Genomic DNA, 14,960 nt, shown 5'->3' with positions numbered 1-14,960 from the left:
ATAATGAATTAAAAACTTGGAAGTTCAGGGAAGGGGGAATAAATTTACCTCCAGGAATTTTCTGAAAAATAGGCACAAATATAACACTTGCTAGCAATAACCACAGCATGTCAAAGAGGGAAGCTTCCTCCTCACTAATCTGAAAAGCATAAATAGCTCTGTTAGGAAGAAAATATATGGAAACAAATACATGTCATATTATATGCATAAGAATAACATGCTTTGATTCAAACTAGACAACTGAAAATTGACTTGAACTCGTGCCTCTTGATGAGGAATCATCTCTGTTAGTTTTCTGACTTTCTGGGGAAATTCCCTTATTTGTCGCACCAGAGGCTTGGCACTAGTTGATACTTCATCAATACTTGTGGAGATGATGTCAAGCTGCTGAAATTGCTGAGCAAATCTTTCACGCCGATTGATATAAAAAGCAATTCTGTGATGAATTTCAGCAGCATATCAAAGATCAGCAATTTTTCAATCAGACTAAAAATTAATAGCACATTTTATGACATCGAAGTGAACCACTAAAAACATAACAGATGCATGACTATAACGTACTTTTGACAATAGTCTTAGAAAAATTTCAATAAAATAGTAAGCATACCCTGCTCCAATAAGTAGTGACCCAAACACCAATTTTGGCAATTGCTGCCTAGCAGACTCCACAAGACCACAGAAAACTGAAGATGGCGCGAATTCATCCTCATCTGCATTAAAAGAGAAGAATGATGCAGAAAAGAATCGCGATGATTTCTTCAGTAATGCTTTTGGCGCACTGAGAGGTGAACTCTCCCGTGTGGGTTCCTTTTGAATTTCCTGTTTTTTACTTTGAGCAGTTTTCAACTTTTCTCCATCTGCTTCGATTTTTGGCAATGGGTCTAAAGTAAATTTTCCGTTCTCTTGGTCACTCTCATCTGACAGGCTCGACTCCTCGAATTGATTGTTTGGTAAAAGTTCAAGAAACTGGGCAACCTCTCCTGGCATCTCCCAATCTTTATCAACAAAGAGATCTGCTGAATTTGCTTCATTTACCTCCTCAACAGCAGAAGCCTCAACAGTAGTTTCTGCCACGTCAACATTGGAAATAGCAAGATTTTTCTCCACTCTTTGCAATGCCAGCTCAGCATCATTGACGCGTTGTGCAGCCTCAAGTTCATAAGCAACAGCTTGCTCTGCTAAAAGCATTATGTTTGCTACATCTTCTTCTGCCTTCAAAGCATTCATTTCTGCCTGCTGTGCAGCCCCATTCAACCTGTCCACTTCCTTTTGCAATTCTTCTTTCCTGTATTTCACCCTTCTTAGTTCAGTCTCACAAATTTCTAACTGATTTCGACAATCACTTATGTCCTCCTGAGCCGTTAAGAGTGCTTTCTCCTCTTCGCTCAATAAACTTGATTCTTCCCCTCTATTTTCATATTTTAAAGTGCTTTCTTTGGAAGCTCTTGGAGAACCATTCTTTTCTTTTGCAATTTCGAATGAATCAACTGCAACTTGGAGTCTTGACTCAGCCAAAGAAAGGGACATTGTTGCTTTCTGAACACCTTCTTTAGCTACAGCCTCTTCTTTTACAATCTCTTGAACATTGCTAAGGGCAGTATTAGCAACATTCCTAGCATTTGCTGCATCATCCTTCAATGCTATGGCAGCTTCTGAAATCTTCTGGGCTTTTTCCTCAAACAATTTACTGTTAAGCTGTGCAACTTCCAAATCCTTCAATGCCTTCTGCAACAATTCCCTCAATTCATCCAAACTAGGAGGCTCAACTTCTTCTATTTTATCTTCCTCGAATGCTTCTTTTGAACCACTGGACTCGAGGCTAACCTCATTATTACCACTTTCAAATATTTCTACATCTCTACCATTGCCATTTATATAAGATAATGAGTCATTTCCCTGACAACGCAACAGACCTGAATGCTTTGACAATTTAAAAGTATTGCCATGGTTATACATTAAAGAATCATCATAACCATAACACCATAACTGATTGATAAGTATTCTCGGACTGATGGTACTACCACAATATGCATTATATTTTTTCAACTTCTTTGAGGAATGTGCTTTTGACACTGGCCTTGGATTACCAATAACTTTCCAGTGCAAACCGTTACATTTCAAGCCCGTAGTTAAATTCAATTGTTTCAGTTCCCTGCAACTTGCCCCTTTGCCACTAGGAATTACATTGGGCTGGTATATACTATATGCAAAGTCCATTAATTCCCGCCTTCTATGATTCAGAATGCATACCCATCAAACACATTCCAAAACATATTTAATATTCCCAAGCTCACTAGTTTCAGATCAACCTAAAAGAAAAAAAAATAAATAAATAAAGGAAAACAAATGTAAAACTCCCTTAGACTATCATTCATCAATTAATCAATTACATCTATGGTATTTATAGATGTTAATGTGATGCCATTGGATAAAATCCACCATATTTTTCCACATTCACATATATGAATATACGTCCATACTTCACAATCAAAATATACATACACACACTCATACAACAGTGTAGAAAGATATCCAAATTTCTATAATTTTAACCATGGCAGTGCATGAGTGTATCTATAATAAACTACCTACTTACACAGATATAACTATATAGACACAATCAACATGGTCAACGACCGATTTACAGCTCCGACTACTTGTTTAAACTCTATTGACTTCATATTAAATATTTTGCAATTAATCAAACTTTCCTACTTTTAACTCCTAAGTAAAGAAAATCAACGCCATCACTTATTAAAATGCACATATGAACATATTATATATACACGATATATTCGATTATATGCCGAAATGATTGAAAATCAGAAAACAGAGAGTACAGCTTACCGATTAAGCCGTGAAATTTAATAGACCTTGGAAAATTGGAGGCGGAAATTCTAAGGTACAAAAATTAAGAGAGAGAAAGTGACGTAACCGGTAACGGAGTGAATGGAGATTCGAGCTTTAGCTTGTCCGTACAAATGGCAGGTTTATCGCCGTCCCTTCACAGTTCTCCTTTCGTTTTGAAATAAGGGCGTGTTTGGCAGTGGTTATAAAAGAAGGCTATTTGGCATGGATAACTTGTTAAAGAAATGAAATGCGTGGAGCCCGTGAACCGTTAGTTATAATTTGTTTTCACTTTTTAGTGTAATTTACAGTACCATTCCGTTTGGACTAAAATTTTATTTTAATTAAGTCAAAGTGAAACATTAAGGAATAAACTCTTTGTACATACCTATTTGCACAGACTCTGTACAGGGCCTCTTACATGGGGGTGGACCCCAGATGTGGACCCCATGTGTGAGGTCCACCCCCATGTGAGAGCATCTGTACAGACTCTGTGCAAATGAGTCTGTACGAATAGCATTTCTCAAACATTAATATCAATCATGTCTTTCATGAATTCCACGACTTTTCAACCGCACATTTTAAAAATTTCTATCACAATCTACTAAAAAATCTAATTTTAATCTCCATCAAACACTTTCTTAATTTTGACCCTACGATTTTGTCATTAACCCAAAAAAAGCAACAAGAATGATATTAAAACAAAGGCCCCTGAACAATCACATATTATCACTTTGATACCCAATACTATGGTTCATCTATCAATTGACCCCCAAGGTAGAGCTCTAGTGGGCTTTAGCTGGGCCGACACTTCAATATTGTAAGTCTAAGTCCAGATTGGCCCAACGTACTAGATTTTGCATTTGTCTAGTTCCCTGTTGACATTGAATATTCCATTTGAATAAGCGAATATTATTACAATTTGGGGGAAAAAATGATTGAGAGCTGCTTTTTTATTCCTTCAAGCTTGATATTTGGGATGGAAAAAGTAGATATTTTATTTTTTGACATTTATCTTGGAGTTTATTTTCCTTTTCCCCCTATACTTTTGTGAAACTATAAATGCTAAAAATGTAAACATGTGTGATGTGTTTGGTTCGTTACATTTACTTGCACAAAGAAAAAAAGTTAAAATTCTATTGATTAAACTGGAAACCCATTATTGTTTACCAAATGCGCCACGAAGAACAATGCTTCAATGCCCGAGAGTTTGCTTGATTATACTTCATCAAATGTATCAAACTTGATAAAGCGGCCTACAACTTTGCATATATAGCTATTGTTTTACTACATGTACTTCGGATTCTTGTCCCTTTTTTTATTTACTTATTCGTAGAGATGATTTACATGGAGCTACTTTTCATTCCATTTCTAGAAATCTGATGATCCATATATCTGACGATCAACCCATTTTACGGAATTGACAACGCCCACCCAATTCTATTTATTTGCTACAACACGTGATATTTTAGCCATTTGCATCAAGTTCATACTTCATTCTTGCATGCTTGTGCGTCTTGGCATAGAACACAATAACAACAAATTACTGTACAAGGTATCCTTGTGAATTAAATAGTAAATGCACTATTGGAGGAATTTTGTAAATAGTGATGCCAAAATAAGTATAATGATGGTTTGTAAATCTGTGCCGAAAATTGGACAGAGTAACGGCAAAGAAAACACAAACAAGAAGAAGAAGAAAGTAGGGATAAAGTCGAGGCAAGAGTTGGACTCTTTGTCCTTAAGTCAAATTTGCCCCGCAACGGTGCCTACGGATTTTCGGCAATCGACTCTCAAGATACAACGGCTACACTTGTGTTTGTAGCACTCCAAATCACAAGTACAACGAACCAAATTTAGGCTTATGTATTTCAAGGATGAAATGAAGGAAAATCAAAATAAACGAAATGACTTTGATTTTGGATAGAAGAGAGGATGAGAGATGTTTTGCATATCAAATTGTGAGAAATAGGACACCAAAAAGGTCCTATTTATAGACCATGAAAGGGTGTGGACGAAATGGTTGAGGCCAAATCATGCACCCTTTCCAAACAATGCACCTTTATGAAAAGGTGTCTATTCACTGGACAACCGTGCGGTCGCACGGTTTTACTCAAAAAACCGGAATTGAGTTTGACGTGTGATCGCGCGGTTTACCAACCATGCGGTCGCACGATCAAATATTTAGGTCGATCCCCGTTTGTGCGCCCCGAAGCGGCGAAGTGGCAAACAATTTTGCCTAAACAGATTGAGTCGAGCTTTTGAGTATTTGGCCGAAGTCGATACGAAGTCACTTTAATCGATTTTCAATTCTCGATTTATTTAACCAATATCCAACATGCACAACCTCTTGAACATGCTTACAGTTTCCAAACAAAATGTGAACATGCATCAAAAGAAAATAGTTTTTACCTTGTAAACTGTAGTGAATTAAGAACTACTCCAAAAAGAAGAAAAGAAGAAACTCAGAAACATAGCAAGAAACCCGAATTCAGACAAACTGTAAATAATAGTTAAGATCGTTCTTGTGTCTTGTCAGGATCTGGTTCAGGTTCATGTCCTGCTGCCTCTTCCTCTGGCTTCTCGGCCTCGACCTCGACCACGACGTCCAACTCCTTGGATGTAGTACTCCTTTTATGAGCAGCCTTGATATGCTGGAAATTTCCTTTCTCCAGGAAAAGCTGCTGAAAATGGTGCTTGCAGTACAGAATTCCATCAAGAGCAGCATAAGATGAGTGTGTAAGGGGGCAACCACCATGTGCACACTTGAAGCAAGATTTGTGGTATGATTCTCCCCCCATTGTCATCTGTTACCCGAGACGACTAGAATTTCAGGAAATTAACTTAGTATTAGGCTATTTTAGAATAGAGTTTATTTTTCTGAACACAAACCTTCTCCAATGGGTAAACGGTTTTGTTACAGGCAGAGCATTTATCTTGAGTTCCAGAGAACATGGCAGAAACCTTGCTTGGGGCCCTTGTCTGCACAAATCATATGATGATTTTGATCAGATAATGTCAATTCATAATTTCAAAAGAAAGAATGGTGCATACCAATGAATTCTCCTTCTCTTGCTTTGCTGCTTAAAAGTTCACCAGAAGCCAAAATGATCATATCAGATGGAATGCATAACGACAAATAATTTGCGACAACAACCAATTCAGGAAAGAGGGCTGCTTACGGGTTTGGAAATTCTTGCTAAAATTCCCTGATTCCTTGAAAAGTTGTTCGAAATGAGGCTTGCAGTAGAGGACTCCATCCATGGATGAGTAATTGCTCATCTGCCAAATGCAGAAGGAAGTTGTATAAATACATCACAGTTTTTCCAATTTCCTTGCACAATTAGTCTATTTGAGTCGAAAATATGCAGAGGCCTAGTTTTAAATTATATGAGACAGTTACTAGTTTAAATTTGTCTCAAATGCATAACAAAAACATTATTTCCATTGAAAAAGTACAGGATAAAGAAACAGAAAAGTCGAGCACACAAATGCTAAAATACGCGTGCACGTTGGCACATACAACACACGAACATAAAACATCTGAAAAAGGTATATATACCACAAGGGTCCCTTTGCAATGGCTGCATTTGAAGCAGGATTTGTGAAAAGTTGCTCCATCTGCTGATAACAAGTCAACAAAATAAACAGTCTTATCACAATCCTTGCATTTATCCAAAGTTCCTGTGAATGCTACCATTATTTTCTTTTTCTATCCTTTTCAAGATGAAAATCTCAAGAATTTCTGAAGATTTTTTGTTTCTTTTTGGTTATATCAGCCAATAATAGAAATTTAATTTTTCTGCACTGGTGGAAAAGTTGAATTCTACTATTGGCAGATCCCATTATTATGAAGCTGTGAAGGATTATTAAATGCTGTGAAATTTGGATGTTTTCCGCTTAAAGTGGAGAGAAAATAGGCTAAGAATTTTACTCATTCCATGAAAAATGTGTTGAAGAGAAGGTTGAGGGAAAGTATTTTCTTTGCTATATTTGGAAGTTATATTTGTAAGTTTACAAATTTTTTCACCTGCTCTTTCCTCCCTGAAGAGGTAAAAACCACAAAGGCCAAGTTTGCTAATCAACTAATTATTTGAATGGATAAATTAATGGATAAATTGCGTTCCCGGTTCCATTTTTTGGTTCAATCCAACTTTCGTCCAATTTTTTTCTTAACATTTACCTCAAACCCTTTCATTTTGGTAGTAATTTCGGCATTCTTCACAATTTAGGCCTTGTTTGACCCACATTATTTGAAAAAAATATATTTTTCAATAATGATTTGACATCATTTCAACCACATTCTTTAATAAAATAATATTACACGTAAATCCAAAATATTTCCTTAATTTTTAACTACCCATTTATCATTAATATACTATTCAAAAATGCATTTTCATTCCAATAATGTGGCTCAAACAAGGGTTTATATTTAGAATTGCTAAAATTTGACAAAATAGTCTAATCTTACCTTCCGTCATCGTTTTATCTTGTTTCAAAATGTAACACTTTAACCAAGATCAAAGTGTTTACCCAAAAAATTATAAACCATATATTTAATTTACTCGTGTTTTCTAGGTTGAATCTTCTTGTGGCAAGTGAAAGAAAAGATTACAACACTGAAGTGCACTATTAGGCCTGAGATACTCGTTAAATATGTTACATATATTTTATTCACTCTTTTTGTGAGAAAGGGAATATGGAAGGTATAATTGAAGACTCGTGCTCTTTTTTGCATTGAGTTAGGATAAAGTTGTACTTTAATCTTGGGAAAATGTAAATAAAGACCCAATTTTAATAAAAAAAAATTTATATATACAAATGATAGTATGATATAAAAGAATGTTCTTTTACTATACTTTTCCCTCATTAAGATTGCCAGCTTTAGACCGTCAATCATAAAATACATATCTTGTAAATACGACATAGGCCATCAAACGCTTCGAAAATCACCTCATTTCACAAATATCAGTCAACATCTCACGAGAAAATGATATTTAAGAACATTAAAGATTCAATACTATATTTTCATATTGTTTAATACTGCATATTAAACATGATTATACATGTACACAAAGACGTGTACTCAAGTATGTTTCCACACATCGAATTGAAGTTAAATTAAAATTTAGACAACAAAGCATTCTTCGGTATTGTAAAAAGAAACAAGAGGCATATCCTGCAACATTGATTCTAAATGATCTAACATATCTGTTGGGTGGATGTTAGTGTTCTAAACAAGAATAATGGGACGGACATTGGCTTCAGGGCTTTATCGACAGTTAAAGTAAAACAAATAAATACATAGAAAATGCTGCAACATAGAGAGCAGTAGCGTATTTTAATGTGCAAAAGTATTCATCGTTTAAATCATATTCTGCAAGGAACTCCACAAAAGACAACCACTGAATAAAACATGTCCATATTTTATGTATTATATCCTTAAGCACATGTTTGGTGTTGCAATATACACAATTTCAACTTATTTTTCTTCTTTATTACTCATCAGTGCTTACAAGACTACAGGTTTAAAAGGGAAAAATAAGTTTAAATCTTATTTTTTGTAGTGTCTCGTCTCGTCCTATAGTATGTACCAAACATGCACCATTGCATAAACTATTTTAGTAGTCTTTGTACACCCCAAGACCAACAGATACACAGACACAGAAGGTGCCAAAATAGCACCTATAAAAGTAGAACTGCAAAGAGGTTTCACTATCTGGTGGTCTAGATATCAAAGATCATGGAAGAAAATGGAACGAGAGCAAGAAGTTTTCGATTTGAAGACTCCAGAACCAGAAGGGTTTTCTTAAGGAGTTATCCACTTCACTGGGGAGACGAATCTGATGTCGAAGCAAGCAAACAAGCATCTGAAGAAAACAGCAAAGAGGCTGTGAAGTTGGCTAGCAGAAAAAATGGAAAGAAACCCATTAAGAAGTTAATCCTTGCAGTTTTCCAGTGGGGAGAAGAAAGGGTTTTCATCTTCAGAAGGTTAAAGAATAAGATCACTATTTATGTCCTTAGTTGTGCCCCTGTAAAATTCAAAGTTCCTAAAGCCCTGCTTTCACTTTAGTGTCTCTTTTGCTCATATGAATCTTCAGCTTTCCATGATATACTAAAGTCTCAACTGCGAATGAGAACATAGAAGCGAGTGCTATTTCACTTACGGTGCTAGTATAAGAACCTGTAAAAGAGTTCTTTTATGAGACTCTTACCATAAATTGATCACGAATAATTCACTCTCTCTGGCCTATAACGCCAGAGTATTTTCTTCCTCTCCCCCACAGCACCTGTTTGCAAACACGAAAACTTTACTAATGTTATTCTTGTCCTACAAGAAACATCTATGATGGTCAGAATGAAATACTTTCTTTACTGTAAATTCTTAACATAAAATATACAAGAATCCTTCACATTTGTACAGACGGATGTTTGTGTTTATATACTGTAGCTATGCAAATTTGATTAAGAATGTAAAAATCAATTTCATATTTAACTTCTTCTCTCTTTGTATAGAGGATTGTAGTCTCTGCATTAATACATATACGAGTGCAGATATATTGATATACTCTTTCCAGCCATATGAATTTTAAGCCCCTGTTTGTGCCATATTTTTTGCTCATTTTAATGAAAAATTCGACCGTTTCAACTGTGATGGTGGGCCCTTGTACAGTGCACTTATCAAACGTTGCAGCAGTCAAGAAGCATAAAATTTCCGATTTTGTCCATACCACGTGAAAGTGTCAGCAAATTGTGGAAAGTCACAGAAGTGGGCAAAGAATAGTCAAAATGCTGTATTATGAAGACATACATAGAAGTGGGCAAAGAATAGTCAAAAGTGCCAACCATATTTTTGCATTATTAAACACAATGAAGACGGATACAACCACTTCCAAGATTTTTAGGTGACCATTTTAATTGCTTAGACGTTTGCAAACAAAAAAATAAAAACTCAAAATAACAAAGACGTCCCCCTTTGAACCGAACACAACGTAAATTAAAAAAAAAGATGTCAATAGGCGGACAGTCCCTACAATTATTGTGAATGGAAAAAAAATACAAAGTGTTGAAGTACCTTTCAAACCAATTTTCACGTTCGAAATAAGTACATACACATAACACACGAATAGAACTCTTGCAACGGTGACGACAACATTGAGTCAAAGTGTTGAAGTACCTTCAAACCAATTTTCACGTGCCGCACCTGAGGTCTCTAAATGCGATCGTCACGGTTGTTGTTTCATGTAATCACGAAGTCTATCCCACTCATTCCGTTGAATCTCCGGAGCATTTACTTCGCCCTGAATTTCATCCTCGGCATTTGGTAACTCCCCCTCGGCAACGTCATCATCCATTTCCGCTCTTGCGAACGCCTCGTCCACAACTCCCGAATGACGCAGAAAATTGTGAACGACCATAGTAGCTAAGACAACTGCAACTTGTGTTGGGAACGAGTAACTAGGCATACGATCAAGGATTTTCCATCTCTGCTTCAACACACCATATGCACGTTCAATGACATTCCTGCACGAAGAGTGCCTGAAGTTGAACTTCTCACAAGCATTTTGAAGCCTACGACGCTGACCTATTTGTTCGTCGCGAAACTGCTGAAAGTGATACAGTATATCTGAACCTTTGTACGGGGCCATATACCCCGGCCGATGAGCAAAACCGGAATCCACCAAATAATACTTTCCCGTTGCTGGCTGCGAAAATTCTATCTCCGGGCTGTATATAGCACGAGCTAGAATCCGTGCGTCATGCGTGTTCCCGGTATAACCAGCAAGCACGAATGTGAAACATAAATTGAAATCACATGCAGCCAAAACATTTTGGGTTGGTATTCCTTTTCGACCAATGAAGTTCACCCGTTCGTGACACGGGAGCACATCTCGCACATGTGTTCCATGAATAGCCCCAATACAATCCTAAAATAGTGGATGCTTGTTCGGGTCCGGCTTGTGTGGCTCGACACCGTCATTGTAGTTATGCGTCGATCGTATAATACATTCAGATAGCGACACGACGGCACGTAGCACCTCTTTGAAGAATTGACAGATGGTTTGCAAAGAGTGATTGAAAATCGTTGTCACCTGCCGATATCCCTTCCCGTGTGCAAGTATGTACAGGAACATACCAACTTTCTCGTAGATATCTACCTGCTGGCTACTTGTTAAACCAAATTCGTCTCGCAGCAAATGTGCAAAGTGGCACAACATTGGTGGGTACATTCGGAACTCCTGGTAGCACATATTTCCATTCCCGCTCATAGCCTCCATCATGAACATGTGCCCATTTCTGGAGAATAGGAATCGTCGCACCCGATTTTGCTGTGTGCGATAATAGATCAGAGCATTCGTCCCTGCAACGGCTGAAAATGTGACCCAAGTTGTCACGTCATTTGCAAGACGGTCGAACAACTCATCCTCGAGCTCTTCTTCTACGTCGGATCCTGGTTGTAGCACACAATCAAAGCTCAGATCACCCATATCGTACCTCCAATCCAGGACACGTTATCGTAATAAGGTTCTTGGCCACCCATTGGGGGACATTCATTTATTTAGGGGAATGCAAAAGCTAAGTTTGCCTCGTTGTAGCAAGTGGGCTAATTGATTGGAAGAATGAAAACAAAAAAGACAAAGGCTACATGATTGGAGACATGTTATACAGAAAAAATGGGCTGCAAGATTCCCTGCAAAATGAGTACATATATAGGACATGCTATTCAACACGAGTAAAATACGCAACATGATACAAGTTGTAAAAAAATACAATGAATAATCCTATTTATACAAACATTCACTAAACCTAATTAAAAGTGGTATTGAACTCCTAAACTATTGTAGAAACCTAGACTCCTAAGAATAAATCCTATTAACTTGATCAAGGTTTGAGAGTAATGGGTTTCTCCTTTATTATTTTTCAATTTCTCCTTTAATTTAACTTGATCAACGTTGAGAGTAACGGGTTTTACAGATTTGGCACAATTGCTCCTAGTTTGTTTAGCTTCCTCTACCTTCATGAAATCTCGATCTTTGAGTTTATTACCTCCATCATATTGAACTCCATGATTCGACCATGCATTCATATGGTTTTATTGGCCCAAATCATTTCCAATTTCTCGTCCGAACCAGCCTTCCACAATCAACCAAAGCACATCACAACAGTAAGTAACACATATTGACAATAGTAGCTACATAATATTAGTACAAACACAAGTGTCCAACCCGTCCATTTATGAGCAGGTAAAAGTACAGGAAAAATTAAATGTTCGGGTATACCACTACAGTATTACATAAGTACGTAGCAAACAGTGAACTCCTAGTGGAGTGATTTGCCACGCTCATTGAACTGTCATTCAATCCATTCGAACTTTTCGTCCGCATCTCTCATGACAGATAACATATCCCGATAGCGCTTCTACGCCAAGAGTGTGCAGACATAGAAATACAGAGGGGTGCGACGCTGTAGCCGTCCTGTCGTGAGCAACTTCTTGATACATGCGGCCCCGACGTTCTCGTTATCATGTATGACACTATTAAGCTTCGCGGCCACTTCTTTGGCTGCAATGGTCACTCGTTCCACGGAAAATGAGAGATCACGGGCTGAAATTTTCTTGTGCTTCCCCTTCCGTCCCTTCGTAGACGATTGTCATTTCTCACCACTTCGAGCACTCAAAGTGTTCATACTTGCTGGACCAGTTCCACCGCCCCCCTCATCGCTAGAATCGCTGCCCTCTCCATCAACGAGAATGTCATTCAAGTAGTCCCCTGCTACACTATTCTCAAACACAGCTAAGCCCATTTTAGACAATAGGCTCGGGGTTGTTGCATACTTGTCACCGTCGTAGCTTTCACCAAATAGCACGCGATAGCGGATGTAAATCTCGCTCACATTTTTGTCCTTAAAATCCTTGTAGTCTTTGTTCTCCTGCAGTAATGAATGCAAAAAAAATGCATGAAAATTGAAATATGCTATAGACAAACATACCCTGGTAGGAAAGAAACTCAGCAAAAATCATATTAATGGACTCAAGAATTTTATGTTTCTGGGACAAATTTTCATCAACCAACTTGCAGGGATTTTCTTTCACATTCAATCTGCCATTCAAGAGGATATTACACAATGATGGTTTTACAAAACAAAGAACTCATCACTCAATCGAGACACAACCAGAAGAAAGTCACAGGAAGTTTCAGAGATTGTCTACAGAGACTTTTCTCTCTCAATCTCACTCTCTCAACAGAAAATGCTCCCCTCTTGCTCACATTCTATTCTCAGCCCTCTTGGTCCTATTTATAGCCACAGATCAAGAGATATACAAGAAGTGTATATATATACATCAGTTATAATGACTACCAGATTACAAGTAACAGTTTCATTGATTCTAACTAATTGTAACCCGCTTAACTGATTGCCTAACTGTAGTGTTTAACCAACCGAATGCAAGAATCAATTAGTTACAACATGGTATGCAGGGATCGAATTTATCAATCCAAAAGAATCTAATAAACATGTATCAGAATTGATCAAAGAGACTATAGGTAGACTGGGGGTGTATTACTGTTATGAGTGCACTGGAGTTCCAGAGCTGCTAAATGAATCAATTGAGGGATCCAAAGTGGTAAAATTCCTCAAATCTTTCTGTCAATTTCAGTATCAATAATGGCTTTTCCTATTGATCATAACATAAGACTAATTTCTTTTTAACCGTACCATTTAAACAGGGACTTGGGACAATAGTTTTCATTGGTGCAGGACTTCATTTAAGTGGGGAGCTCAAATACATTCTGCTCTTGTGTGGTAGGACAACTAAGGGGTCCATTTATGGTAGAGTAAGACCTCAAACAGACCTCCTTAAAATAGTTGAGAAATGCATAAATAAGGTATGAATCCATTTCGAGTTTCACGACGAAATCTAGAAGCTTTATTGATTGAATCACCTCGTTTAAAAATTTTAGTTGTTGAAAAAAGAAAACACACCTTCGTCACTTCCCTAAAATAATTGATTATGTTTTCTTGTACGTGGACTGAAAAAAAAATGTTGTTTGAACAGGAAATTCAGCTGGATAAACTATTGACCCATGAAGTTTCACTCGAAGAAATTAACAAGGCATGGGAGTAACTGAAGCATCCTAGCTGTGTTAAGGTTGTTATCAAATATTAGAGCAAATAAAGTACACAAGCAGAGAAATAACAAGAGCCGAAATCAGAACCTTGTTTGCGTTTCATATGGCATGCAAGATTAACAGCTTCACTTTAATTTCCGGCAACAACATGTTATGTGCATGCTCAAATAAACAACAAACTACCCTATAGTTGCAGGGCACATCAATTTGTGTCTGGGTTGTAGGTTGTGGTGATTAATGGAAACGTTGCAAATTCAAAACCGGCGCCTTACCCTGATTTTTCATGTCCACCACTCCTCAGATGCTACAATGTGACCCGTTGGCGGATCGTACTCGACCTCGCTGCAGGATAAGAGTTCGCGGAGGCATTTGTGGTCACTACGCATTGTATCCCAGTGGTTGCGGAGTTGTTGTTTTGTCCAATTGTGGCCGGACGACGAATTGAATAATGCAACCACACGCTCCCAGCCTTGTTTCGTGAAACACCTGCCATGGCGATGGCTTTCAGCAATGGCAATTTCACAAGCTGCTATGAACGTTATCTGTTCTGCCGGCTTCCACCTCGCGTTTCTTCTTGATTCTAAGCCCCTGTTTGCAGGAACTCGTGCATCGGAAGATTCTTGCTGTGGGTCGGAGCCCATCTACAGAAAGGGAGCGCCAAGTGGTCGGAAAAAGCAAAAGTAAAATATGAACCGTAAGTGGTGTGCTTAGCTATCGGCTTACCTCAGTAGAGTGTGGATCCATGAGGTTTGTCGTCGATTTCAACCAGAGGCAGCAGGGATGCCGGCGTTGGACTACCGACTTTTTGCCGACCGAAAAAAATTTGTGCAGACTGGGAACACGAACGCACGCCAAAACGAAAATGAATCCCGAACGGTACCTTGTATTCTTGCTCCGCTGTCGGTTGATGGTCGCTTCCCGGTGACCTTTGCTAAAATCACGCAAATGAATGGAGGGTCTTCTGCAGAAGGCGTTGCTGGAGAC

At 37.9% G+C, this 14,960-nt stretch overlaps 2 protein-coding genes and 2 pseudogenes across 2 annotated transcripts in view; 1 reads left to right on the top strand and 3 right to left on the bottom strand.

The window, feature by feature from the left end:
• Positions 1-2,938, bottom strand: part of LOC111377133 (K(+) efflux antiporter 2, chloroplastic-like) — a 5,834-nt gene extending 2,896 nt beyond the window's left edge. The window contains exons 1-4 of the mRNA XM_023000194.1: positions 2,848-2,938; positions 608-2,309; positions 265-436; positions 17-139 (exon numbers count right to left, since the gene is read on the bottom strand). Coding sequence (XP_022855962.1) covers positions 17-139; positions 265-436; positions 608-2,217 — 1,905 coding nt within the window. The 5' untranslated portion in view covers positions 2,218-2,309; positions 2,848-2,938. The remainder of the gene's footprint in view (positions 1-16; positions 140-264; positions 437-607; positions 2,310-2,847) is intronic.
• Positions 2,939-5,338: 2,400 nt separating this feature from the next.
• On the bottom strand, positions 5,339-6,599 carry LOC111391280 (annotated as a pseudogene).
• A 6,273-nt stretch (positions 6,600-12,872) lies between these two features.
• Positions 12,873-14,023, top strand: LOC111377126 (annotated as a pseudogene).
• A 234-nt stretch (positions 14,024-14,257) lies between these two features.
• LOC111377119 (L10-interacting MYB domain-containing protein-like) lies at positions 14,258-14,720 on the bottom strand. Its single transcript, XM_023000181.1, has 2 exons — positions 14,700-14,720; positions 14,258-14,617 (listed from the first exon to the last, which is right to left on the bottom strand). The coding sequence occupies exons 1-2, from the start codon at positions 14,718-14,720 to the stop codon at positions 14,258-14,260; spliced, it is 381 nt and encodes a 126-aa protein (XP_022855949.1).
• Positions 14,721-14,960: the final 240 nt, after the last annotated feature.

Source organism: Olea europaea, chromosome 3, assembly GCF_002742605.1.
Source record: "Olea europaea var. sylvestris chromosome 3, O_europaea_v1, whole genome shotgun sequence".
In the NCBI taxonomy this organism is placed as follows: Eukaryota; Viridiplantae; Streptophyta; class Magnoliopsida; order Lamiales; family Oleaceae; genus Olea; species Olea europaea.
The sequence above is the reverse complement of the archived record's forward strand: the minus strand, read 5'-3'. Positions and strand labels throughout refer to the sequence as shown.